The 26983-nt window shown below is 56.8% G+C and overlaps 10 protein-coding genes across 10 annotated transcripts; 6 read left to right on the forward strand and 4 right to left on the reverse strand.

Moving 5' to 3' along the window:
- Window positions 1–812: 812 nt before the first annotated feature.
- D7B24_008151 (uncharacterized protein) lies at window positions 813–2033 on the forward strand (the record flags this gene model as incomplete). Its single annotated transcript, XM_028642245.1, has 1 exon — window positions 813–2033. The coding sequence occupies one exon, from the start codon at window positions 813–815 to the stop codon at window positions 2031–2033; it is 1221 nt and encodes a 406-aa protein (XP_028498617.1).
- A 708-nt stretch (window positions 2034–2741) lies between these two features.
- On the reverse strand, window positions 2742–3740 carry D7B24_008152 (uncharacterized protein; the record flags this gene model as incomplete). Its single annotated transcript, XM_028642246.1, has 1 exon — window positions 2742–3740. One exon carries the CDS (start codon window positions 3738–3740, stop codon window positions 2742–2744), a length of 999 nt encoding a protein of 332 aa, XP_028498618.1.
- Window positions 3741–8409: 4669 nt separating this feature from the next.
- D7B24_008153 (uncharacterized protein) lies at window positions 8410–9525 on the forward strand (the record flags this gene model as incomplete). Its single annotated transcript, XM_028642247.1, has 1 exon — window positions 8410–9525. One exon carries the CDS (start codon window positions 8410–8412, stop codon window positions 9523–9525), a length of 1116 nt encoding a protein of 371 aa, XP_028498619.1.
- A 2010-nt stretch (window positions 9526–11535) lies between these two features.
- On the forward strand, window positions 11536–12508 carry D7B24_008154 (uncharacterized protein; the record flags this gene model as incomplete). The annotated part of the gene is made up of 2 exons (XM_028642248.1): window positions 11536–12085; window positions 12138–12508. 2 exons carry the CDS (start codon window positions 11536–11538, stop codon window positions 12506–12508), a joined length of 921 nt encoding a protein of 306 aa, XP_028498620.1.
- Window positions 12509–16639: 4131 nt separating this feature from the next.
- On the forward strand, window positions 16640–17593 carry D7B24_008155 (uncharacterized protein; the record flags this gene model as incomplete). The annotated part of the gene is made up of 5 exons (XM_028642249.1): window positions 16640–16699; window positions 16752–16778; window positions 16936–17086; window positions 17136–17389; window positions 17444–17593. 5 exons carry the CDS (start codon window positions 16640–16642, stop codon window positions 17591–17593), a joined length of 642 nt encoding a protein of 213 aa, XP_028498621.1.
- A 1802-nt stretch (window positions 17594–19395) lies between these two features.
- On the forward strand, window positions 19396–20985 carry D7B24_008156 (uncharacterized protein; the record flags this gene model as incomplete). Its single annotated transcript, XM_028642250.1, has 1 exon — window positions 19396–20985. The coding sequence occupies one exon, from the start codon at window positions 19396–19398 to the stop codon at window positions 20983–20985; it is 1590 nt and encodes a 529-aa protein (XP_028498622.1).
- A 648-nt stretch (window positions 20986–21633) lies between these two features.
- D7B24_008157 (uncharacterized protein) lies at window positions 21634–22458 on the forward strand (the record flags this gene model as incomplete). The annotated part of the gene is made up of 2 exons (XM_028642251.1): window positions 21634–21778; window positions 21902–22458. The coding sequence occupies 2 exons, from the start codon at window positions 21634–21636 to the stop codon at window positions 22456–22458; spliced, it is 702 nt and encodes a 233-aa protein (XP_028498623.1).
- A 155-nt stretch (window positions 22459–22613) lies between these two features.
- NAT1_2 (N-terminal acetyltransferase) lies at window positions 22614–23543 on the reverse strand (the record flags this gene model as incomplete). Its single annotated transcript, XM_028642252.1, has 1 exon — window positions 22614–23543. The coding sequence occupies one exon, from the start codon at window positions 23541–23543 to the stop codon at window positions 22614–22616; it is 930 nt and encodes a 309-aa protein (XP_028498624.1).
- A 473-nt stretch (window positions 23544–24016) lies between these two features.
- Window positions 24017–25246, reverse strand: D7B24_008159 (uncharacterized protein; the record flags this gene model as incomplete). The annotated part of the gene is made up of 1 exon (XM_028642253.1): window positions 24017–25246. One exon carries the CDS (start codon window positions 25244–25246, stop codon window positions 24017–24019), a length of 1230 nt encoding a protein of 409 aa, XP_028498625.1.
- Window positions 25247–25604: 358 nt separating this feature from the next.
- On the reverse strand, window positions 25605–26560 carry D7B24_008160 (uncharacterized protein; the record flags this gene model as incomplete). Its single annotated transcript, XM_028642254.1, has 2 exons — window positions 25605–26317; window positions 26389–26560. 2 exons carry the CDS (start codon window positions 26558–26560, stop codon window positions 25605–25607), a joined length of 885 nt encoding a protein of 294 aa, XP_028498626.1.
- Between the last annotated feature and the right edge of the window lie 423 nt (window positions 26561–26983).

Consider the following 26983-nt stretch of genomic DNA (forward strand, 5'->3'; position numbering starts at 1 on the left):
AAAGCATCGGTACCCTCAGCAAGAGAGTCTGTAAGCTTATGGGAACCAGTCCATGCACACAGAGTACCCTATGGATATCTGGACAGCGGCCACATTAGGCAGTCTGCTTGGGAGGGTCGGTCCGATGCCTCCTATCATCAAATGCAACAAGCTGGCCAAGCTGACATATCTGGCCAAGCTCTTGGCTGCAAACCCACGAAACAACGATAGGCGGCAACAGGTCTGAGCAGACAGTTATTAAACTTGATGCGAAACACTGCCGCAGATGCAGTTGAAGTAGCCGGCGACAGAGGTAGCCACGTAACTCCGCCATGTCCACGGGCTTACAACATCTGACCTGTGCCACGAACGAGGCACTGGTCGATTCCACACATCAATGACTTGCTGTGCAGCACCGAGATTCTATGCGTTAGACGACACCGTCACTGTAATACAGCCATGTGAATGAATCTCCATCAGTGAATGGGACGCTCTGCGCGCTTCAATGCCCGCCCAGTTATCCATTCACGTACTGAAATGGTGACAGCATCCACAGTGTGGGATCGGTATCGGAACGTCACACAGTACATGGTTGATCGCACCTGCCTCAGTGACCGACCTCCTGCCCAAGACCCGGCATATTCAACATTCAGAGAACTCGCTGAAGAAACAGCGGGCTTTCCCTTTCTGCAAGTTCCTTCCTTCGGACATCGCTGCTGAACGAAGTGTGTAGTCACACGCAGCAACTCTCTGCCTATCGCAACACCTTCTCGGCATCAACCTTGGTCTAGCAAGGCGACATACAAAGCACTACTAAAGGTCCAAAAGTCACCATGGGCGGAGGTGAACTCAAGTCCCTCGGTGATGCTGAGGCTAGTCACGAACCCTCGCGGAGCGACTACTCACATCGGGGCCTGCCATTTCGGACCAGGAGTCGATCGCCGCCTCGGCACACAAGCCAGCCCAGGTACCGCGACCGTGATACCCAACACCAGGAGGCCAGCCAGTGGCGGGGTTCGAACCAGACCTCACTCCCCCTGCTCAGCGATATGGGTTCTCTCTTCCGTGTCGACCTCGAGCAGCGCGACCCCGACCGCTCTGCGCGTGCTTTCCGCATCGTCCCGACGACCCACGATGGCGGTCGCCGCCAGAACACCGTCGGCCAGACCTTGAACGGTGCAACCAAAGTGGCCATCATCCATACTCGCGAGGCCCTCATGGCTTGGGCTGAGAGGATGGCTGCCGCTCTCGACGAGAGAGGTCCTGGAGGGGAGCTGTCGATCATCAGCGCCCTCGGCGACCTCTCGAAGCGATCCGGGAACCGCCCTGTCATCGAGCACTGGGATGGCAGTGGTCTCTTCTGCCGACCGGCTTCGGCAGGCATCGCGCGGTCCGGCACGAAAGCTCCTTTCCACACCAATGCCTCTCACTCCAGAAGGTCTCGCTCTCGTGCCCCTTCCGGCGAGCTCCCTGTCTCTCATGGTGCCATGCGAATGGGCCGGGACGCATCCCAGGAAGCATTCGTCACGAGACTGTTGCCGGATCAAAGCCTCGGACCAGAACCAAGCTGGCAGCTGTGCCAGAACTGCGGAGGTCTCGGCCACCATCCCGCTTACTGCACCGTACCGGGCCCCAGCGGCTTCACGCACGTCTGCCCACTCTGCAACTCTACCCGCCACCTCGTCGATGAGTGTGCGCAGTGGCACGACAAGACCATCTGGCAGCGCCTGGACATTCTCGTCCGCCACCGCGCCGGCAAGCCCCCCCTGGCCACAGTCGCATGGAGCTGGCCCAACATGATCAACGACACGAGGGATAAGATGGCTTTCAACCCCCCGAACAGCTGGGTCGAAATCACCGAGTATCCGCTGGACTTTCTGACTGTGCAGCGGATCATCAGCATGCCTGGCTGCCCTCAGTCGGTGTGGAGGTCGCACGAGCGATTCTCGGCGTACCTTGCGCAAACTGGTGCCCGGAGCTTCTACACTCCTAGGTTCTTCGACACGTACCGGGTTCCTGCCCGCGAGCAGGTGTACAACGCCGTGCGAATGTGAAGAGTGCGGATGGCAAAGCGCGCGGGACATGCCCAAGGGGGAGGAGCCGCGCCTCAGGATGTGCAGCACACTGGTATGCTGCGGGGAAGGGCGTTTTGATACTTTGGGAGGCATTGGTGTTCTGGTGTTGAAGGGTACGGCATGAGCGGAAGATGGCCCCTGTTCCATTCAGCCTGATGAGAAAAGGAACGCTGGGGCATGCAGGCTGTCATGTCAACAGCCACAGCTCATGGATAGCTACTTGATTGTTTGGTGCGGAATTCGAATTCGTGGTTCTTGAGTATACCATCTCCATGCGTGCTCGATGTGATGTGAAGCGAAGTTGGTGGAATGATGGAGCTGAGTGACAGGCGGGAGCCGCTGACTAAAGTGATTGGCAGGTGTGTGGCTCGTTGGCGACTTCGGCCTTCCTCACCTATGCGACCATGAAGATTCGGAACACTCGCTCATCAAGTCGCGCGAAAGACTCACTCGTCAAGTCGCGACATCGCGTCTCCAGGGCGCTGCTTCATGATCCCCGCAATACATTACAACTCTATGTCGTTACGCTACAAGCATGTGAGGCCATGACGGCTCTCACGGAACCCATTCTTGCCAACTCCTAACTCCCAAGATGCTGATGCAAATGTAGATCGCTTATACCAAGACATCAAACAGAAACGGCCCCCCCACGACGAGGAAACCCCCCTTTCTTCACCCACTCTCCCTTTACCCGCTTTTCGGCTCCTCGTTTGTCCAGGCCCACGCGTCGGCGATGGACTTCCAGTACTTCTCGGGATGCATGCGCATGTGGCCGACGTGGCCGCTGCCGTCGAACAGCTCGGCGCGCAGCTGGTAGCCCTTCTGCCTCGATTCGGCCATGTACATCTCGACGTCGTCGGAGGTGATGAGGTCGTCCTCCTTGCTGTAGAGGTACAGGCGCCTGGCGTTCTTGGTCTCGAAGGCGTCGTCGTCGGTGACGCGCAGGGCGAAGGCGCCGGCGGCCTCGCGGCCGACGCACCAGCCGGCCAGCACGTTGACGGTCAGGAAGGAGCCCCAGAGGCACTGGGTCACGGCGAAGGGCCAGGGGAACCAGGCGGCGGTGCCGATGGTCATGGCGCGCGACCAGCGCTGCAGCGACGGCCACGTGAGCCAGGGGCTGCCGGGGGTCGAGTCGAGGACGAGCAGGCGGTGGGGCAGCGGGCGGCCGTGGCGCGCGGCGAAGGCGTCGAGGGTCGCGCTGAAGTTGACGGCGCCCGTGTTGGACATGGCCTCGACGAGGATGGCGTCGTCGTCGTCGTCGCCGTCGCCGTCGCCGTCCGTGCCGTCGAGGGCGCCGAGCGTGTCGACGACGGGCGTCATGGCGACGGCGCGCGCCGCGGCGTTGTTGAACATGGCCTTGGCGATGGGCGAGAGCACGGCGATCTGGCGCGCGTGCGGGAACAGCGCGGCGTAGCCGTCTGTGTACTTTTGCACGTTGCGCGCCGTGCCGTCGCCCCAGCCGTAGAGCATGACGGTGTGCGGCTGGCCGGCGGGGCGGGGGCCGTCGTTGACGGGCGCCTCGCGGACAAACACCTGCTCCGACAGAGCCGTGAAGCCGGGAAAGGGGGCTGTCTTGTGCATCGTGACCGGGTCGAGGGGATCCTCTGGCTGCTCTTCTGGTTGGATGGAGGGTGGTGGTGGATCGTAGGGCGGGAAAAAGTCCAGTTCGTTACCGAGAGCGCTCATCATGAACAGATTACGGGGTGCGATATGGGGCCGTTTGCTATTTATGAGCAGCACCAGAAGGCCTGACTCGTGTGAGGGCCCTTGAAAATACCTTAAAAATGAGCCCTGCAAAACTCAAGACCGATTGATGATGAGAAATCGGTAGTGCGCAAAGACCGGCGCCCCGATTGTTGAGACGGCGTTTGCGATAACACGGCAAAGGGGGGAGAAAAAAAAGGGACCATGACGGACCCCGGCGGCGCGCCCGACCATGAGGTCGACGCGTGCTCTGTGTGGCTCGCTGTCATGCTTCATTGGGCATTTCAGACTGTCGGGTGCGCCGGAGGGTTTTCGCAAAAGAGGCCGAAGGCTGCTCTGCCGACGGGATCAATCCTGTGGGCGTACCAAGAAACTCAACATTTTCGGCGTAACGACGCAATTCGGCACATGTCCGAATGAGCCGAGGTCCCGTTTGCTCGTTCCTGCGTCATCTCTGATACCTACCTACACATAAGGTATGTAAGCAGCCCGATGAGCATGGTTCATAGTCACGTGGTGCATCTCGGACCAGCCGATGGCATGTCCCACCGTATTCCCGTTTGACCTCTCGGGTGGCTCGCCGAGTCCTGTTCATTCAAGTGACGTGTTGGTCATTTCAGGGTCCGGCTTGCCTGGTTCCTGTCGCTCCAACCTGGCAGGATCCAGGTTCATTCTAGTCGTAGGCGTTGGATCATTCAGACCGACCTGAGACATGGAGAAGCCTCAGATGCCACCCTCATTGAGCGGCTATTGATACAGTAGCCTGCCACGCACCTTTGCACAGCGCAGATCGCATCCACCGACGTCACTACGCCAACTCTCGTATAGAAAATTGCAACCGCTTCGGCATTCTGGGTCATATGAACCTAGAGGACCGTAAGTCATAGTACATACATAGGAGACACCAACATCGGCCAGAATGCCATGTCCCGGCGAACAACACGACCCCCAAATCTCGCTGGAACAGTACGCCGCCTCGTGAAGATTACGGCCTAAGTATTCTGGATCTTATCGTGACAGGAACAATGTGAGAGACCTAGTACGTGAGTTATCAAGGCACTTGTAGTACAGGAGTAGCCGCTGCGGATTGAGACGCGTAAATCATGGATAGCTTCTCTATGCTTGTCTGTCTTGTACGCCATTTCAAGAACCTCGTCGGCATGAATCCGGTAACGTACCGAGATGTTTTGACCCCTGATCAAAAGGATTTTTTTAAGCTTGTTCGCCTACTACTGACCAAGTCATTCCATATCGCAAATTCCTCGTTTCGGCAGTCTAGCTCAGAGCCCGCGTCGCATGACCCCTCTCTGTCAACAGTAAAACCACGCGAGTCCTCAGTACCGTCCCGCATGAGTCTACTCGGTGGTTCCAGATCAGCAAACAGGTAGTAGGCTGCCTAGCATTGCGAGTCTACGTGATTGATCTCGATGCCTTCTGAGTTACTTGCCTTTACAGGTCTTTGATATAACCGGAATCCGGCGAGTTATGCACCACAAAGTCAGGCCGCCAGTCTGGGACAGGCTTCCAAGACTTGTACAGATACTCGCAGTCACACACGATAGCCACTGCCGCCACTTGGACCCTGGACGAGTGAGCGCAAGTGTATTCACAATGGAAGCGCACATCGCATTAATATATCAACATCAAGTCATCGTCTTTCAAGCGAATAGTGGTCGTGGATCGCGATGTAGACTTTATCTGAGAGGGCCGTCAAAGACGTAGTCCCGGTTTGTGAACTTGCCCCTACTAGCCTGCTAGTGCCTACGGGTACGCTGGTTTCCTTACTGATAACTAAAGCAGGCTTGGATAATATTTTAGGCTGAGAACGTTCAGTGCTCAAGGCGTCGAGGCAACGTGATTGGTTCCATACCAAAGACGATCCCGTATTGGTGGCCCCGGCTCAAAGTATAGAACTCATCATTTCCCTGCCATTCCCATCCATTCGGTAAGTTCCAGTCTTCATCGGAGTCAAAGTCTTCATCTTGGTGATGCCCCACGCCTACTCGCTCGTAGGGCTTCGTCAACTCAAGCCGAACCCTCGCAGTTCAAGTTCCTTGAACGATGTGCCACAGAGTAATCCTGAACGACTTCAAACGTGCCGTGATATCACGCAAGTTAAGCAGCTAGTCTTTGTGGCACTATGTACGGTGAACTCGTCAATATTCAATTCTACGGAGGTATTGAATATCTTCTGGTCATCGATGACGAGGTGCTCGAAGTTCCTGGGCAGCACGTCGGCAAAGGCCTACTTTGATGATCTATCCTGGCCCATGAGCATAAATCAAAATACTGCGAGGTTTTGTATACTCGTCAAGTCCCGTAAGGCTCTGAAGGAACCTGTAGGGCCGATCATGGGATTCGGTTCTACGTACATTCCCCGCTTCTCTTGTATGAACGAGATGAGCGTTAAGTCCGTGAGCGTTGTGGACGGTACCGCTGCCGTGGTGGCGACCTGGTCGCGGTCGATCGGGAGTAGCTACAACAAATACCATAGCTAGAAGTTTCAGGGTTGGTAATAGGCCTAGTATCCTTTATAGTACTTACTAGTCGGGGCGATGTACAAAGTTGATGAGTCAGCTGCGATTCTCTGGAGTCCCTGTGTCGTGTGCTCCACCGAACCGCCTTGTTTCGGCAGAATACTCAGCTACCCTCCTGACACCTCGCGGGCCGAGGATCTTATCACATTGCCAAAGAGTCTTCTGCAAGATAGCAATGGAAACCTCTTCTTCGGGTTGCTGGACTTGCAAGCTTCGACACCGCAAATGCGATGCTGCCACACCAGCATGCGCGGAATGCGATGATCGAGGAATCCCGTGCTATGGATACGGGATGAAGCCTTCGTGGATGGATGGTGGAGCCATGGAAGTGAAAGAGCTCACGCGCATTAAGAAGGCTGTCAAACAACACTGCCAGGACGTTCGCAAGGCCCGGAACAACGCCCAGCAGTTGCGCATGGCAGCCGTCCAACGATCACGGCAATATTCGTCCCGTCGGCGGGACGATACGCAAATCAACAAATCTTCAAGCGTCTTCAGGCCCCAGATGGCATCCACCCTGATGTACTACCTCGATCACGTTTTTGCCTGGCTCTACCCTTACTTTGACTTCCGCTCCTCGCTGGGCGACAGAGGCTGGCTCCTCTCGATGTTGGGCAATGGAGGACCCTTGTACCAAGCCGCCATTGCGCTATCGGCCTTACACCAAAGCGCTGTGCCGGACCGGCGGACAGAACAGATTCTCCGAAATCAGAGAGCAGTCCATCATCACTCCCAAGCTTTAAGAGAGCTGCGCGAATTATCCCGAAATACAGGGAGTCGGTTCAGTGACAATGCCCAAAGAGTTGAGTTTATTGCTTCAGGCTTGACGCTCATCAGCTACGAGGTAATGCTTTCAGGACGGGGGGACAATCTTCTTGAAAAATTGTCGACCTTGGGATAGATCCTCCGTGCTGATAGTAAGGCTCACATCTTCTCACAGGTCTTCAATGGGGCTGAGTACGACTGGCTGCCACACCTGAATGCTGTCACAGGTGTGGTCCGTGAGCTTGAGCCGGGACTGGAAGATGGCGCCGAGTCAACAGATTTTCAATCCGTCCACGACTTCTTGATAGGCGAGACACTGTGGTACGATATCCTTGCTTGCGTCTCAACAGACCGCGCACCTCGTCTTTCGTACCGACGCTGGCTTGAAGGTGCTACTTTCGATATGGCGAACCTAATGGGCTGCCATACATGGGCTGTAACATGTATTGGCGACTTGGCACACCTCCAGGAAGATACGAGAAGCACTTATTTGGATGAAACAACAAACTCGTCTGCAGTGGCCGTCAGGGCTCAGAGAATTGAACAACGCTTACGGGAGGGTGCGGCGACTCTGACTTTGCACACGGAGGCTCCTATGTCGGCCTGGATCACTCGCGTCTTTTCCCTTGCCGCAATAGCTCTGTCCAGAACCATCGGCATCAGGCCGTCGGGTTCGAATTCTGAGGTCTTTGGCATCATCAGCGAGAGTATCAACATTCTTGGTGCTTGGCCTCGGTCCATTTCCCTTCAGGGGCTTGTTTGGCCCTTGTGCATCATCGGGTGCATGGCCGAGGGCGATCAACAAACGTTTCTGGAGGATCTGCTAAATAAATACGTCAAGGACACTGGAGAGGCGGGCAATGGAGTCACGATTCTCCGAATCATTAGAGACTGTTGGAAAGCAGAGAGGTATCCCGGCTGGGACTGGAGGGATACCGCTTTTCGGAGCCGGCCCAGGGTTTTGCTCATCTGAAGAGAGCGCCTTGCATACAACGGCAGAGAAATCAAGTCAAACTCCACTCATCAAATCAGCAAGTCACCGATTAAGAGAATGCTACCTGCTTAGTTCTGCGGTGCAGACGGGTCCAGCATTGAGTTGGGGCAGTAGCTCGAGCCGGGTTGCGAATCTGGGAGGGAATGTCGAGCCGAGGACATCTTCCCCATGAACTGCAGCTCCCCACTTACACAAGTTCATGTCTATTAAAGAAACGACGTGGTCGGTCTGATGTACAAGGGAATTCGAAAGTACGCTTCTCACAGTTCTCTTCTCCCAGAATCACGCCTCATCAAAACCTCCGGCTGCCGTTTCAACGTTTCCTACCCGCGAAATCTACTATCACCATACGACGATGAAGTATGAGCGCATGCCAATTGAAATCGAGTCGCCCGAAGAGTACGGCTACGAGAATATCAAGTACAACCTCTCTGAAAGTTCCATCACCGACCAAACTTTGGAAAGCCTCAACCTGAAGATCCCGAATCTGACCTTACTCTACAACGCTCATCGTGGAGAGGTGAACCTCCGCACATTGATCGCCAATCATGCCAATGTGGCAGCTGACGATGTGCTCATCACCGGCGGTGCGGCTGGGGCCCTATTCATTGTTGCTACATCCCAGTTGGGTGCGGGTCAAGGCAAGCAAGGAAACCACCTTGTCGTGATTCGCCCCAACTACGCGACCAACCTCGAGACGCCCAAGGCCCTGGGCTGCGACATCACTCATATCGACATGACCTTTGAGTCCGGCTTCCAGCCCAACATCGACACTATCGAGGCTTCCATAAAGCCCAATACGCGACTTGTCTCGGTTACCTCTCCTCATAACCCGACTGGATCCACTCTTTCCCGCGCAGATCTCGACCGCCTCGTTGCGGTGACCAAGCGAAAGGGCGTTCTTCTTCTCGTCGATGAGACCTATCGCGATGTCTCCTATGGCGAAAGTCTCCCCGTGGCCGCATCTCTTGGCCCTCACGTTCTGAGCGTCAACTCACTGTCCAAATCCTTTGGCATCCCCGGCATTCGTACTGGTTGGCTCATCTGCACCGATAAGAAGCTTCAGGAAACCTTTCTTGCGGCCAAAGAGCAGATCAGCATTAGTGGAAGTGTAATCAACGAGTGGATTGCCACGCAGGTACTTTCGCGCCGGGAGGAGATCTTGGCCGCTACCACGGATGAGATGCGCGCCAGGCTTGACTTGGTTGAGGAGTGGATCGAGAGCGAGGAGCTCCTGGAGTGGGTAAAGCCTACTGGGGGGGTTGTTTGCTTCCCAAGGATCAAGAAGGTGCCGACAGGCGGTTTTGCTGCTTTCTATGAGAGGCTTTTGAAAGAGCATTCAACCTATGTTGGGCCTGGGCACTGGTTCGATATGCCGGATAGCTCTTTCAGACTTGGGTATGGTTGGCCCACCCGGCAGGAGCTCAAAGCCGGTATGGAAGCCATCTCGGCTGCTTTACGAGAGGTGTGAAACAGTAGGTCGAATCCTCGAAAGGACTCTTTCATGGCTCCGGAGTAATAGTTCAAGATTATAGTAATTGCTGAGAGGGCTTCACTGCTTATGTGAACCCCGTTTCATTGCTTTGGCTGTGTCTAAGAGCTCTGAATAGGTAGGGTAGGTGATATAAGACTTGTGTTGTGATTGTTGCTATCTCTCTGAATTACCGTTACCTACAGGGACCAGATATACCCATCTCATCCCTCGATCACGTAAGTAGTGATCCACCTGCTCTTGAGAGCACTGAATCCCGACCCCGGTGATCCCCATATCAGTGAATCCCATACCGTGATCACCGCCCCAGGTGATTCCCTATTGTTGGTTCAACACTATTACTATTATTATTTAGGACTTTAATGCTAGGAATATGTGTATTTGCGTAATCCTTTACAGTCATCATTTCTCCAGTCTCAATGTTAGGATTTGAAATTTTAATACCTCGTCTCGCAAGAATATACAAAGCAGCTTAGGTGACTGAACCCGAAATGCCGCTCATAGCATGCCGAGCTTTCTGTAGCGGCTAACCCCGAAAATCAGGGCTGATATGCGGCTCCCTCGAGAGCGTAATCAGATTCGTCAAATCGGAAATGGACATTACCTCGCCGTTTTACAGCTCTTTACTTATTCTTCCCAGTTTCTGGTACTTCATACCATTAATTCTTTTACCCAAGCAGTAGAAAACATCAAGGACTGCAGATCCGTCGGCCCCAGATATCTCTTTCAAGAATCAATTGTCTCGAGACCTCATTTTTCTTTCATTATTCTGAAAGGCGGTGACAGGTCGGAACACTTTGAAGGCCTTGGTGATTCGATGACGTCAGGTAATCATACACTGCTTCTAACGCCTTGCTAATGTCACGGATCGGAGAACTATTGCAGCCGCGACTACAAGTCAGCAACCAAAGCAAGGGAAGCTCAGTCTTAATAAGGAACCACAGGTGAACCAGGCTCATTCCCATCACGACTTACATGCAAAATGAGTATGGAGTAGTGCCTATAGAACTTTGCTATATGTCTTTGTGGTGCATATGATCAAATTTGTTGATCAAACCCACACGCGATGGACCATCATTGTGCGACCCTTAGATGCCTCTGTTATCCGTTGCGTACAGGGCATGCACTTTCACAGTTCGCTTGTAAGCAGATACCAACTATTCCTCCGACACCCGAATCCACAGTCGGTCTCGATGCAAATTCCGAATCAATAGCCACAAACCCAACGCGACCGGGCAGAAGTTTCTCAAATGAATTGGGATGAAGAGCTCGGAAACAAACGCAGCAAGCATGAAAGTGAAGCACACTTCAGTGGCTTTTACTTTGACCGATCACGAGAACGAAGATTTCGGGTACAATCCAGTCACGTAGTCAAGCTTCGTTCAACATTCTTGATCTTTCTCTTCTGATAACCGCAATGTCAAGTGTGCTAGGTCCTAACAATGTCTAGGCAGATTATTTCGACTTTGCAGCTCCATCGTCAATTATGTCAGGTTCCGTCCGAATCTGTCGTGAAAATCACATGAGTCAGAATGATCATGGCCGTGCTAACAACCCACGAATCAACAAAAATAGATGTGGCTTGGCATCAGAGGATGCATTCGGTGCATTCGATGGCTGACATACCGTCATCCAACAGGGGATACAGCCCTACGCTGGGCCCCATGCCCATGGACGGGGCTGAGCACAGTCACCTCAGAAATGGGGTTTGACAAGGTACACGATCCCCCGTTGAGCTTCACGTAAGCTTACAGTTTGCTATTCGTACCACAACACTGAGGTCGACACCAGATCCTTCGATGTGGCTGACGGACTTGGTCAACCATGCGCAGTGGAAGCGCGCTCTTGATGGTCGCGCTGGACGTTTGATGCTTGTTTTAAAGGCTTGCCTCTCCCGCACGTCTCGACAGAAGCTGAACTTTATCGAATTCGAGCATCACAGGTACCTTGCTCTTGTCTACGAAATTCAGCCAATTGTATTTTTACGAAATGTCCTTCATCATGAAAGCTCTCCCGTTCATCGCCCTTGCAGCGGCGGCTGACCTGGAACCCGAGCTTGGTGGTTACACCTCCAGCGGTTCTCCTGCCACTGGACCCCCATTTGGCCTCCCTACTGAGCGCTTCGAAGCCGTCTTTGCAAAGCCGAACAACACGGCATCAGTCTCCTACGGCAACCTCGGCTTCAGCAACAGCTCCGATGCGTGGTCCGTCCATCTCGCTTTCGCCGCCAATGTCTCCCTCGCTGGTGCCACGCAGGCCGGCGATGATGTCGGCGAGGATCCTGTTACCCAGTTGACGATTCTCTCCCTAGAGCGCACCAAGGGCGCCAAGCTCAACACGAAAGACGTCAGTGTTGCCATCTTCACCGGCTTCGCTGCCAATGCCACCAATAATGATGACGACATCGACGGCTGCGACTTCTTGAGCGACGAGTGCCGCCGGGCCATTGAGACAACGGCAAGCGACGACGAAAGCAGTCCGCAACTGCAGGATGTCTGCAGCAGGTGGCTTTCGAACACGCAATCAACAACCCGTTTTGGTAAGTTTGTCGTTCCCGAAACCGATGCAGCCGTACTGACTTTGCTCCGTAGGTCTCGGATCCAACAACCTAGATGACGGCGAGCCTTTTAACGCTTTTGCCACAAGGCCGACCGAGGCTGGCACGAACGAGACCAGCGTAATGTATGAGTATGCGCTGACCAAGATCTGGGCTGTCATCTTGCATACCACCAAGGCCGGCTCGACGAACGAGTCGACCTCGTCGCTGACTGGTCTGCGTTGCCTGCGCGCCGGCACCATTGAGGAGGAGTCGGGCGAGTCTGGTGGAAACGATGGCGACGGAAACGACTCGGAGGCTGGTGGTGATGGCGACGGTGAGGGTGACGGAAGCGCTGCTGGCATAATCAAGGCCAGTGTGTCTGCTGTGATTCTGGCATTTGCAGCGGCCATGGTCATGGCTTAAACACATGATACGGCACATATTGCATGATTTGCGACTGTAACGGATGCGACTTGGGCATAGAACCGGCATAGGCGTTGGTCATTTATTTCAGGGTGGCGCTCTCGATTTTCTAAGGAGGTCTTCAAACTCCGCTGGTAGCATAGAGGCCTTCTCCGACGATTCAAGATTGTGTTATTTTCAGAAGTGTTTTTTGTGATGTTCAATAAATAGTCACTAGAAGAGCATGCACTGTTGCAAAAGCATTGCCTTGCCAACACGATCTAGTACTCAGTCGCCGATCGCATCCTTTCGAAAGTAGTAGGTTCCGATGATTTTCGTCCGGAAATCATCTATAGAGGATGCTATCGGGTTTGTGACTAGATCTGCATCTCGGGATGCAAAGACTTCCTTTCCGAGCAAGAATGCGTTGCCATATTCTAAAATGTATTGTCAGGTGCCTTGTCGCGTCTAGACGGTACGAGCACCATTTTTTCCGTTTCATAGAACCGACATCAGGTTACGTTCTGAGTGTCGGGCTTCAAGAGCGCCATGACGAGGCTGCTGTTCCTAGAGTTTACTACGAGGGGCTTGTTGCTTACTTCACCTGCGGAATGTTTTTCGAAGTTATCATGCTCATAATGATGAGTTTGAACATCCATGAAATGCCCAGTTGTTCATCCGCTGCGTCCTCTGTAGACATCTCAGAAAGCACCAGCCGGCTATTTGAATATTATGGGCAGGGACAGCATGATACTGTCAGGGCTTACAGATTATTATCCTCCGTCTCGATTGTACGCGACGTCCATCTTGTCCCAATCTAAAGGGTGTAGGCCAAGCCCGGCTGATCAAGTTATCACCCGGCCTTTTCCAAAAGTGTATGAAGCTCGGCTGGGTCCCAGTCTCCCTATTTCAAACCCAAGATTGTCGGAGTCGATGTTCATCCGCACGGCCGAGATGTACCAATGGCCCATCCCGATCCAGCGCATCTCCCGAAATATGGTGAAGGGCTCAGGCTTGCTCTCAAGCTCGTCACGGACAATGCTTTCCTGAACGTAGTCCAGTCGGTAGTCGATGACTTGAGTATCGATCACCAGGAGTAGCGTGAAGGACGAGTACTAACGGTTCCTGCTGAACTCTGGTGTAGGACAGATTGCGGATCAGATTCACGGGCCCGTCGTTCTTGTGAAGAACAGCCAGGACCTCAAGCGGGATTTCTTGCCATCCCCTTAGGGGATCCAGTCCACACGATGACAGATTTGTCGCAGTCCGTTAAAACGACGGAGAAACTCCTCCTGGTCTAACAGCATCGCGGATTGAGGCGACCAGAGAATGAGCCGGTACATGCGATGAAGCAAAGTTTAGGCTACCTTAGCTCAGGGTCGATTCGGGCTAGAAGCAGCGAGGCTGCGGAACACACCCAGTTCAAATTGGGTTCTTGTAGGTGCCGGAGGCTGTCAACCTCAGTCAGTCAGTCCCTGTAGCCCCCAAATCTTGCTTGCCCCGCATGCGCCAAGGGCACACGCTTTTTCAGCGGAAACACAGTGCAAGTGAGGCATGTTTGATTGGTTTTGCTGGTTGATTCCAGTTGGTATCCTCTGAAATACTGAGGCACACCAAGACATCAAGCCGAGAGTGACAAGCACCGGTATGGTGACGGTTTTGCTCGTTGCAAGAACTATCAATTTCTCTATACCAGATAGTCAAATTTTGTCGTTGTGCATTCGGCCCGCTGGTCAATCCTCTTCAGCGCGCGTTCTGCGATCGAAATCGAAAATAGCAAAGGTGTCTTGGTCGATATTTTGCAGAACGACACAGGTTAAGGCGTTGCATGACAACACGCCAAAGTCTACAGGTCCATTGACCGAATGTCTGCGCCTTGATCCGTCCATCCTAAAAAAACGAAAGCACCACAGGATCTCTTGTGAAAGGACAGCATCACCAGTTGCGGACCGCTGATCCAGATCCAGACCTTGCGTGGTTCTGAGGGGATCGATGGAGCCTCGCGAAACACTGACTAACACGAAAATCGAACTGCGCCGAAGTCCGAGTCGAAGAGGCACGTGTCGGAGCCAAGGGGGAGTATCTACCGCGTCCAGACCGCCAGACTGCCAGACTCTCCAGAACATGTAAATGATCCTGCTGAGAGGGGCTTTCCCATGGTTTCGTCACTATTTCGACTCCGCTATTCACAATCTCAAGGACGATTCCTAGCCGTGGTGAGGGCCACGTGGGAGCGGAATTGCGAGCCTCAGCAGCAATGCGGATGCCGACAGCAATGTTGGCCGTGGCTGCGACAGTGTGCACTGACCGATGGTCGATACTCGGTGTCGATCTCTTGTTGGAGATCAAGTCTCATTTATCCAATGTGAGAAAAAGGGCATTGCAGAAAAGGTCGTCTGGGTTTGGGGCCGCGTATGTTCGTGAATCTGCTTCGCTTCGATGACTAACACGCAGGCATGAGTGATGCCAACCGTAAGACATGACATGAGGGAACCGACGTGGGTGTGTCGGTGACAAGCGTCTCGTCTTTATTTGGAGTCATGATCATGTCGAAGAGAGGGATGTCTGAATGAGAGATCTGATTAAGAGATCTGAATGAGAGAAAGATGTGGTGTGGTCTTCTGAATGGGTGGGCAACTCCCCAGTCTGCAGAACGCGAGATACTCGACCAGCGTGATTCATGATGGCCTCTCTGTCGGAGAATTTCGCAGACCCATCGAGCCAAAAACACATAAGCAATTACATGGGAAAACCAGTGAGAAAACCATCATTCGATTTGATGGCTGTCGAGTATCCAAGGACATGGAGACGAGGTTGCAGGGAGGGTGGATGTTGCGCCATCGTGAACGTGCGGATGGCTTCAGCTGGGAAAGACGCGCTCGAGCAAAACACGGTCGCGTTGCAAATGCCTTTGCAAAACCAGCATCAATCAAACTTTGAATTGCGAACCAAGAGAAAGAGAAAGGGCCAGGGACATTTGCATGCATTCAACATACGACAGTCTTTTCTCGAGACAAAGCGGGAGAGCGAATGCAGACATGGACATCGCGGTCGCGTCGCGACGACGATGCAAAACAAACCATCTCGACACCCAAAAACAGCCTCGACACGGTTCAACTTCGAGGGTACTCGGGAGCACAATCGGCGCACAAAAAAATGACCAGAAATCACGTTCAAGGACGGGAGACACACGACATCATAATGGAGGGTGGGCATACGGAAAAAAGAGAGCGAGCGAGGAGGAAAAAGAGGAAGAAGATGGGGACGGGGACCAAGACGTCGAGGTGGGCGATGAGGAGGGCGTTGGGCGAGGACGAGATCAGACAACGCAGAAGGGGGCCAGACGTTGGGTGGTGGGCAGCGGGCCAATCAAAAAAATGGTGCCGCGTGACGTATTTTTCTGGGACGAGGGACCTATTTTCGAGGTACCTCTGCAAGTACCTTTTTTACGATGAGCAGGTAGAGACGGAGAGACGGGGGGGGGGAGCCCCTTCCCTCGTGAGGGCCCCAGGGACGAAGCTTCGGAAGCTTCTCATGCAGCCAGGGCAGGGCCGTTCGCGTGGGCGGGTTGAGGAAAGAGTACTGTAGTGAGGCACCAGGTAAGGTAGGAGGGAGACAAGGTGTCAGGGAGGTACAGTAAGGTAGGCAAGGTACCCACCCCCCGGCAGCCCCATTACATCCACCCACCCAGATCGCGTCTGGCCCTAAGAAACGGGCGGCAGCGTGCTGTGCCCTGTGCGGCGGGGGCACATCTCAGCACTGGCAGGACCGATCAGCAGTCCCTGGATGGTGGAAGGACCCCGTCACGCTCGCTGAAGCTCAAGCTCCAGCCCCAAAGCAGCCTAGCGGATTGTCTTCCGGGACACACCTGGACCTGCCGCACCAGACATGGCGAGTTTACTGATTGCGCATCTGCGGCAAGTGCCCCCGCTCATGTATAAACCGCCCCCCCGTCCTCTCCACGCGCACTCCTCCCACACCTCTCGTTCCTGTCGTCTCTTGCTTCTACACGGTATAAACTAGCAAATATTCCAGAGAAATCTTCACGGTTCACGACATTCGTCATCCATTCCCGCATCTTTCACGAGTCTTTCGAACTCCAACACACATCAGCCGACGCGTCTCGCCTTCCAACCCACAACAACCAACGAGATGGCTCCCAAGAAGACCGAGTCTGGCGCTCCTGCCGAGAAGAAGTCGCACACCTACCAGGTTGGTTGCATCTCGGTGTGGGCTCATGTGAATCGCCGCTGATTATTTGCAGGACATGATCCACGACGCTATCGTTAACGTATGTTTTCGTCTTTCCAGTCTTCCGGCGCAAGACGCTGTGGTGGGCGCGTGAGGGGTCATGTGTATCCTTCATGTTGGACACGACTCCACCTCGTCCACCGCCCAGCTCATGCGTCACGCGTCTTTAAACTCAAGCCACTGACACACCCCCTTAGCTCAAGGACCGCAACGGTTCGTCGCGTCAGTCGCTCAAGAAGTATGTCCGCGCCCAGAATGACATCAAGGTCGGCGATGCCATGTTCGACTCTTGCTTCAACAAGGCCCTGAAGGCCGGTGTTGCCAAGGGTGTCTTCGAGCAGCCCAAGGGTATGTTGCCATGGCCCACTCGCACATGTATACGTCCTAACAGAAACAGGCCCCTCCGGTGGCACCAAGCTCGCCAAGAAGACTCCCAAGGCTGCCGCCCCTAAGAAGGCTGCCGAGAAGAAGGAGCCCACTGAGAAGAAGGCCGCTGCTGAGAAGAAGACAACGGAGAAGAAGGCCCCCGCCAAGAAGGCTGCCGCCACCAAGAAGGCCGCTCCCGCTGAGAAGAAGACCGCCGCGAAGAAGGCTGCGCCGGGGAAGAAGGCTGCTGCCCCCGCGAAGAAGGCCGCGACCACCAAGAAGGCTGTATGTGACGCGCCACCGAACATCGCACATGGACTTTTAACTGACACACCTCAGGCCCCTGCTGCCGCCGACAAGCCCGCTGCCCTGAGCAAGACCAAGACTGGCCGCGTCGCCAAGACGGCGGCGCCCAAGGCTGCTGCCACGAAGAAGGCGGCGCCGAAGAAGGCTGCCGCGCCGAAGAAGGCTGCTGCTGCTTCCGCATAGACGGAACGCCATTGGTGCATGTCCGAGACGCTTCCGAGGGCCGAGGACAGCACGGCTGATCATGACGGTATGCGTTGGTTGACTTTGCGGGCGTTCCGGTTGCAATTGGGAAGGCAGGCAGGGCTAGGGCTGGTTACAGGAAGCGTGGGTGTCTTTGCCTGATGCCACGGGCTGTGGGCGCGAGCATTGCTGCGGCGCTCATACGCAGCCGCGGTAGGCTTGGGATGACTGTAATTATACCATGATGATTCTGGGAATGATATATAACTTCAACTTCACTCGTGTGTGTATTGTGTGTGATGCTCCTGACCCCCTTCGTTTCGTCGCCGCGAGGCTATGGTGCGCGCATGTGGAGTTGACGCGGTCATGGGGTGGAATATTTGTTTACCTACCCGGGTGTACCAGGGGCTCGCGTTCTTGTTGAGGACGACGTGCATGTCGAGTCGAACGTTAGTGAGGCCCAAGCTTGCGTCGCGTTTGGTGTTTGCCATGTCTGCAGATCAATGCGAGCCACATGCTGAAACGGCGCTGATGACTGCGACACGGTCCGGCCGAAGGGAAAGCCGCCTCCCTCATCCCTTCACACTGTCGCCCGCGATACATCCCCATGTCAACTTCGTCCTGGGGGCTTCTCCGAGTCTTTTCGGATTTGTTACGTCAATTCCTGGCATTTCGGCGTCGAGCATGGGGACAAGCCTGGGCGTGGCGCGCCAATACCTTGGGGGTAGAATGCTGCCTATTGTCGCGGGGGAGCGGGAGCGGGGAGCAAAACTCCATCGCACTTCGGCGGGCGACGGACGCCATTCATGCTCGGACGCAGCCTGGGAGGGAGCGGATATGAGACGGCAGATTTCGACAGCGTGGCCGTCGCCATCTCAGGTCCTATGGCGCATCAATGACACGGAGCACATCGCACGCACGTCAAAGGCTTGCGGATGACGAGGCGAGGGGAGGGGGGGCGGTCGAGGTGCGAGTTGTGTGGCTTGGACTGGATAGCGCGCGTCGCGGTGGAGGGTGGAGCCTGGAGGTGGAGGGTGGATGCTGAGGATGGCCCGATGGACCCGCTTTTGATCCCGAGTCCGATAAGGCAGCGGCGCCGCAAGCCCCTTGCCTCGTCTGTGTCTGTTCCTTCCAGGTGTCTGGCGGCTGGGCTCCAGCGTCTCTCTCTGTGGGTGGACCGTCAGCCGCCGTGACTCCCGCTGTCACCAGCCAAGGTGCAGAGCTAGGGTAGCTGCGAAGGTGCCGCGCCAGCTGCTGCCGTACCTCAGGCAGGCAGCACCAGCCACCCCCCCCCCCCCCCATCCTGCCCCCCGGCCTCCTGGCTCCTGGCTCCTGGCTCCTGGCGCCTGGTGCCTTCTCCTGACTGCTACCTGCGCCGACACAACGACGCAATCAGCTGCCAGTACCCGCACACTTCGTCATCCTCGAATGCACCTGCCGCCGTCGTGCGTTGCCCTTTGCCTAGGGAGGTCAGGCAGAGGTGCGGCTTGCTCTCGACTTCACAACCCCCTTGGCCTCGCATCCCATTGCTTCAAAAACAACAGGATAGCTGCCGCTGAAAGATACGCCGTGCCACCTGGAGTTCATTGAATTCGAATCACTCGAACTCTAGTCGGCCCCCTGATTGTTCGCCCCCATCTCACCGACCGGCGGCTCCAGCAGGACCACCAAACAGACACCCCGCCCCCGGATAGACCGGACAATGGCAGAGGCACTTTGAACTCCTCCCACAGGCACATCAGAAACCCAATCTCTCCACCTCGCAGCGCCCTGGAGAGAGACGAGACAACCGCATGCACACAATGGCCGACATTTCGACCAACCCGTTCCGTAGGAAGAGCGCTGCTGCCGCCACCTCCGACCGCCCCTCCATCCCCAAGGCCACATCCTCTGCCGCCTTTTTGCAGTCCATCACTACCTCCTCCACCGACAGCGATGGCACTGCGACGCCGCCCCTCAAGCCAAAGGTCGTCAAGAGAGTCCGCGTGCAGTCGCCGCCCCCGTCCCCTGGCGCCGTGCCCAGTCCTCCTGTGATCCCTGGCTACAGCAACGATGACTATGACGGCCCGGACCCCTTTGAAAGTCGCTTTCCCGCCAACCCCGACAACATGGGCGCTCTTCCCGAGGCGGCGCCGCTCGTCGCCGCCAACCGCAGCGCTGAGACGACGTTTGAAGACAAGACCGATCGCGATGTTGCCCACGATCTCGAAGCCGTCACAACGGCATCGGCACCTGGCAAGGGCGGCCTCGATGTCAACGCCTTCCAGAGACTGCTGCTGACAGGGCAGTCGGGATCAGAAGCTATCGTGCCACCCACAGCGCCATTGCAAAACGACAATGCGCCAGCCGCGATCTCAATGGAAACATTGAACGAGGCGGGGCACGAAAACGTCCGACCTACAACACCAACATCGCAACAAGGCACTCCCGTGCCGCCGGGACCTCGCCGACCCCCGCCACCACCGAGCTCTCGGCACGGCAAGTCGATCAAGCCGCAACATATGGAGGAGGCCTCAGGAGCACAACCATCGTCCTCGACATCCTCCCTCGCCTCGCCCAAGCCGAGGTCTCCGTCTGATGTTGAAAGGCCGATTCCCCCGGCACCGCGAGGCCGCATGGCCGATGACACAGAAGACACGATCGCTCGCGAGGCGGCAGCGAGGTTGCCCGAGCACGAAGAGCCACTGCACAGCCCAGAGCCAATCCCAGCATCGGGAAAGAAGCCTACCCCTGCACCGCCGCCCAGACGAGGCCATGCTCGGGCAGAGAGCAAGCAACTGTCTGCGTCGAATGCTGTGCCGGCACATGACGAGGAGCCGCAACCGCGATCGTCAGTCGATTCGCAGCGGTCGCGATCGGAGAGCGCGAGAAACAAAGATGTGCCCGCACCGCCGCCGTCAAGGCGACCCGTGACCGTGTCGCGGACATCCGCCTCATCCACTTCCCTTGCCACACCGGCGAGCCCATTCACCGACGCGGAGCCCACGTCGTTTGGGACGCCTGTGTCCCTAGATGTTGGGGCGCACGAGCAAACACCCAAATTATCCCCGCCGCCGCCCCCTCCGGCGCGGAAGGCGTCTACACGGAGGCCGCAGCCGCGGAACGCTGAACCAACTAGCAGACGAGTCGTGAGCGGAGAAAAGGAGAACACCATTGCGCCTCCACCGCCGCCGCCGCGACAGAGGGGCAGCAGCAAGGGCAGCGTCGATGCGCCGGGCGCATCGCAGCGGACGAGTCTTGACAGCACGCGGGTTTTCACGCCGCCAGCGCATAACCATGTAGCGGAAGATGCGGGGCAGGAAGGCCTCATGGAGGGTCAGAACATCCTCGCAGACCTGGACGCGCTGCAGAGAGAAGTAGATGCACTGAGGGGCCAGTATCGGGGAGACTGAGCACATGGCCGCTTAAGAAGCGGAGTCCCAACCTCCCAACGAAATGACAACCGAAAAGAGATGGAGCATGATAGAGTTGGCCGATGCATACGGTGGGCAGGCGAATGGATATGGTGGGATCGTTCTGTGAACATCGCCATAATACACGGGACACTTGGGTAATGCATATGCCTCTTGACATCCTTGCCCCCAATCGATTGTTCGAATAAAGTTGAGCGCAAGGTCCTGATGAAGAGGATCGCCATGAGCGTTTCCCTCGTTACATGTCGGGCGACGGTCATTGGGTGGTCAGGTTGCTGGTTGTCCCAAGGCGAATGCCGCCAGATCCATTGGGACACATTGGGGACCGCCGGTCCATCTTTTTTGGTTTAGCGGAGATGGGATGCTGCCCGCTCTCGTCGTGCGACCTGTGTCAAAGAAGCCTCCTTGATTCGACGGCCACGTCGGCTTTATCGGCTCCACCCGGGAGATCTAAAAAGGTGTTACACATGACATGACTCTTTTTCCTCGTTGGGATTTGTCCGTCTCGATAGTCGCCACTGCATCGTATAAGAGGGGTCGGGGCCAGATAGGTACAATTTGCGAATCGCCTCGTACAATCTGCGAATCGCCTCCAGCCAGCCGAGGGAATTACTCACGAGAACGACCATGGCCGGCATATCCATTCGCGAGGGCATCCGCTGGCTGCCCGCCGCCATGAGCGAGCCGACGTCGACCGTGGTCCTGACATCGCCGGAGAGACGGTTTGTCGACATTCGGGTCCTTTACCCCAAGGGCGCGACGCCCGCTGAAGGTACGGCTGCTACATTTTGTGTGCCGATGATGGTCCTTTTCTCATCATGAGGTGCACTTAAAAGCCTCACTCCTCCTCATGCTGTCACACTGAGCTGGCTGACCCTCGTCCCCTTCCCGACAGACGTTGCGCCGCTGGAGCGGCTCGACTGGGCCATCGCAGGCACGTCGTCGTCGACGCCACGCGGCGGGCCGGGCGAGACGCACGGCGTGTGGCGACACTGGCTCGATTCGCGCACGGTGGCCACCGAGGGGCTCGCCGACGAGGGTGACATGGCGCCCATGGACGGGGAGAGGACGCTTGAGACCGGCCAGATGGTGAACCCAGAGACGGGCGTCGAGACGCCCTACGAGGAGGTGTGGCGGGACCCGACCATCCAGGGCGTCGACGGCCGGCGCGCCAAGTGCTACGTGCTCGTGTGGGACGAAGGGCCCGCGGCGCGGGGCATGGTCATCCGGCTCGGGACATGGTGCCAGGGCATTATGCGGAACGGCGACGAGGTCAAGGCCGAGCGGTGGGAGTGGCGAGCTGGACCGGGGTGGCGGAGGACGAAGCGCGTCGGCGACGGCGCGGGCATGCCGTGCGGTGTGCTCCTGGAGAGGGATGTCAAGCTTGAGAAGGGGAACAAGTTTGAGCACGGCGGACGACAGTGGCAGGTTGTTGAGCGGGCTACTGTGTAACGTGATGAGGGCCCAAAGCATTCGCCGTCATAGGCGTGCCTGTTTTCTGCGCGGAGTGGGCATGGTAGAACAAGTCATCATTACATTTCCCTTTTCTCTTTTGCCGCCTCGGCCAAGACACGTCGTTACACTTGATTACCGCACTACGACATGGATCAGTACGGAGCATCCGTTATCTCGGACGCCAAGCCCCTGATGCCCCTCCTCTCCTCGTCCGTCAACACGACGCCATAATACTTCTCCAGTGCCTTGACCCGGTCATCCTCGCTCTTGAGCGTCTCGAGCACCTCTGTCTTGCCGTCACCGATGCGCCGCTTGATGGTGTCCTTGAGCAGGATGACGACGCCCTCGACCTCGCCATCGTCGCCGGCCACCTGCAGCGTCGCCAGCACCGTCTTGACAAACAGGCCCGTCGGCAGCGTCGACGTGGCGAGGTTCATAATCTCAAAATCCTCCGGGAAGAACTCGGCATCGAGCACGCTGTACTGGGCCTCAAACTCGGCCGCGGGCCCCGGCAGCGCCGTCTCGTAGACCCAGACGCGCTGGTCCGGGTCCGTGTGTATGTCGATGGCGCGGCGCGTGACGCGGCCGCGCAGGTGGCGCCTCTCGAAGCGCGCGACGGCCGGGTCCTCGCTCAGCGGGATGGGCTGGCAGGCGCCGTTGGAGCCGAAGCCGACGTCGACGAGGTAGCGCGCGTCGCCAATGGTGACGATGTTGACCATGTGCGAGAGGCCGAGCCAGGCGCCGTCGCGCACGCGCGCGCCGGCGTGGATGAGGGTGAAGCCGAGGGCGCGCAGCACGCAGGCGAAAAAGGTGTTGACCTCCATGCAGTAGCCGCCGTGGCCGCGCGTGACGATCTTGGCGAACAGGTCCGCCGGGTCCAGCGACAGCCGCCGGTGCCTCGAGTAGTGCAGCGTCAGCGACTCGAACGGCACCGTCGTCACCTGGTGGCGCTGCAGGGCTGTGAGCAGCGCGAGCCGGTCCGTCGGGTGCTCGGCCTGGGGGAACTTGATGCGCGCAAAGTAGGCGTCCAGCTGGGCTGGCGTGTACTGGGGCGTGCGGGAGCCTGCGATCGGCGGCGACATGGTCGTGACTTGTTTGGAAAGGGGATGGATGGCCTGGTTCCGGGGTCTGTCGATGGATGACGAGACGAGGTACGGCTGCGAACGCGAAGAGGGTCGGGACCGAGGCTTTATTTTCCCGTGGGCGGGCGGAGCTGGTGATCGGACTACAACTAGAGTGGCATGCGGGAAAACTTGCTCAGTTCGTCGCTTGACGATTCAGGGGTCCGAAGGTGACCTTTCCGCTTGGTAATCTGATCCGCAACCTCACGATGGATTTCCAACTACTTGAACCCCGTGGCACTCTGACGTGTCACCACTGAAAAGAGGCGACCGCGGAGGCAAAGTCCGACCCTAACCGATGCTTGGAGATCGAGCGGGGCCGAGAACCGGCGTGAGTCATCGGCCCGGTCTGCCGTCCTCTGCTACCGAAAGGTACTCGACAGGGACGACACTCCGGAGCATGGCGCATGTCTTTGTCAAGGGGTAGAATGTCTCTATAGGCCTAGCTCGGCGAATATCTTGCTGTTGTGCTCTCCCAGCCCTGGCACCTTTCCGAAAGACGCTCTCTCCGGTCCACAGCCTGGTGGGATGAGCGCCGGCACTCGTCCGGCATCTGTGTCGATCTCCGTCCACCGTTTGCGTGCCTTCAGCTGTGGGTGCTCCCATACGTCGTGGAGCTCATTGATCTTGGCGTTGGCAATGGCGGCCTCATCCAGCTTTGCGAGTACTTCCTCCGTGGTCAGCTGCGCAAACGCTCGGCATATGATGTCCCTCAGCTCGTCACGGTTGGCTACGCGCAAGCTATTCGTCGCGAACCTTGCATCTTCGGCCAGAGCGCTCTCTCCCAGGACTTTGTGACACAGATTTACCCACTCCCTCTCGTTCTGGAGCCCCAGCATGACAGACCCGCCGCTGCCCGTGTCGAACGGTCCGTACGGATAGATGCTCGCGTGGGCGGCGCCGGCGCGTACCGGCGGAGGGGCACCGTCGTACGCGTAGTACATCGGAAAGCCCATCCACTCGACCATGCTCTCGAGCATGGAAATGTCGATTCGCGAACCCAAGCCAGTCTTTCCGCGCTTGATGAGCGCCGTCAGTATGTTCGCGTGCGCATACATCCCCGCCGCTATGTCGGCGAGCGAGATGCCGACCTTGACACGCTCGTCCTTGGTGCCCGTGACAGACAGCACGCCAGCCTCGCTCTGGACCAGCAGGTCGTACGCCTTCTTGCCGCGGTAGGGCCCGTCGGCGCCATACCCTGAAATGTCGCACACGATGAGCCCTGGGTTCTCTCCGCGCAGCGCGTCAAAGCTGAGGCCGAGCCGGGCGCTGGCGCCAGGGGCCAGGTTCTGCACGAGGACGTCGGCGCGGCGGACGAGTGTCTTCAGCACGTCGAGGTCCCTGGCGACCTTGAGGTCCAGGGCGAGGCTCTCCTTGCCGCGGTTCGCCCAGATGAAGTGCGACGACTGGCCCTTGACGCGCGTGTCGTAGGCGCGGGCAAAGTCGCCGACGCCGGGACGCTCGACCTTGATGACGCGCGCGCCTTGGTCGGCGAGGTGGCGGGTGCACAGGGGGGCCGCGAGCGCCTGTTCGAGGCTCACGACTGTGATGCCGGCCAAGGGGAGGTCGGAGGCCGGGGTCGAACGATGGCGCGAGGGCGAGAGAGTCTGCAGACGCCGTGCTGCCCATGGGAGCCTGGTGTTCACACGTAGGAGTGCAGCCATGATCGGCGAGTTTGATGGATTGCCTGGTTTCTTGGCGGGCAGAATGACAGGCGGTGGTGATGGAGGTTCAATTGACTGCCTCATCTATATAGCCGAATGGACTACCAAGTCGGCGACTAGAATGGTGCACCTGGGACAGGAGCTTCAACGACAACACCATTAAGTGTCTCTACTAACGCTTCATGGACCTCTTGCATCAATCGCCCTCAAATTAATGGCCTTAGGGGAAATATCAGAGAAAGAACAGCGATCACGCTACCTTCCGTATAATGCCAACTGAGTATCGAACAAAACCCCAAAGCACCCACCTAGATCAACCATGGAGTCGAGCAACGCCCATGCAATGCAGCCCCAGAGATCATCGATATCCATGCTTCGGGTTCCAACCCTCTTCGGCAGATGCCGCAACATCCTCCCGTGGAGGCAACACGACGAGCGACTCCCCGCTCCAAACCCTCGATGCCGCATTCACCGTCATCGACGGGAACCATGCCCAGAAGATGACCATGACAGCCAGCATCGGCACGCTGTCAAACACGTAGAGGGGCCACTCGTGGGTCAACAGATACCCGTCCTGGCCCATGACGAACTCGACGAGCCGGAACGCCGAGCGCGCCATGATGAGCGCGCTGACGCTGTACAGCATCCAGAGCCTCTGCTGCCAGGGCACGCCCCGCGCAACGGAGCCCTCGTGACGCAGCATCCTCCGGTGAAAGATGGCCGTCGTCGACATGAAGAGTCCAAAGATGCAAAGATGAAAGGCGAGGCCGCCAATGATGACCATCTCGCCAATGTGCGCCAAGTCATCGATGACCATGAGCCCCGCGGCGCCGCTCTGGCTCATGAGGGCCAGGATGTCGCCCGTGACGAAGATGCGCGTCAGGTTTCGGGGCTTGAAGATCGAATACGCCTCGCCGTGCACACTGCGGATGACGCGACCGAGGGTCATGTAGATGGAGGCCGCGTAGAGCACGGGCGCGAGCAGGATCAAGCTGTTTTGGATCGCGTAGGGCATGAGCTTGGCGGTGTTGTGGTGTGCTCGGATGCGGACTCCGTAGCCGATGATCTGGACTGCCAGGTGTACGTTAGGAACCGCGAGATGTGCATGATACGCAAAAGCGAAGGGAGGGGGGCATGCTCACAGAGACCGCCGATGGCGAATGCGATGCAGAACCAGCTGCGCGTGCGCCAGAGACGCCAGCCGACGGCCGAGGTTGCGATCAGGAAGAGAACGGCAAAGATGGCGGCGAGAGGGACAGAGGGGAGATACTTCCAGAGAAAGTAGTCGCCGCGAAACGGTTCAAGTTTGGCCATGATGTCGTAAGAGGTCGTACGGGCTTTCCAGAAGCGATGAAGATGAACTGGAACGGCGGTTTATGGTATGGATTGCAGAACGAGGAGAGCATACCGAATTGATCTTCTCGAAACCGTGTTCATTGTGCTATTTAACTGCAAATCTATCATGTTTGTTTGGTATCAACGGCGGCACCGAAGATCGGGTTGCGATCCGGAAAGCGAAGACGCCGTGTCGGTACGAATACGCCGTGTTGCGACTTGGGTGCGATTTGCTCCACCCCCAGAATGCGATTCGAGCTGCGAATCGGAATCTAAGAGGCGCCTGACTCGTTCAAATATAGCCAGAAGGCAGTACAAAGATCTGTTCTCTGCCACGGTCATTCTACTGTCGGATCTAGAGTACACTCTGGACACCAGCCTCAACCTTAAGGTATATTCAGA

Source organism: Verticillium nonalfalfae (assembly GCF_003724135.2).
Source record: "Verticillium nonalfalfae strain VnAa140/NRRL 66861 chromosome Unknown scaffold_7, whole genome shotgun sequence".
NCBI lineage: Eukaryota > Fungi > Ascomycota > Sordariomycetes > Glomerellales > Plectosphaerellaceae > Verticillium > Verticillium nonalfalfae.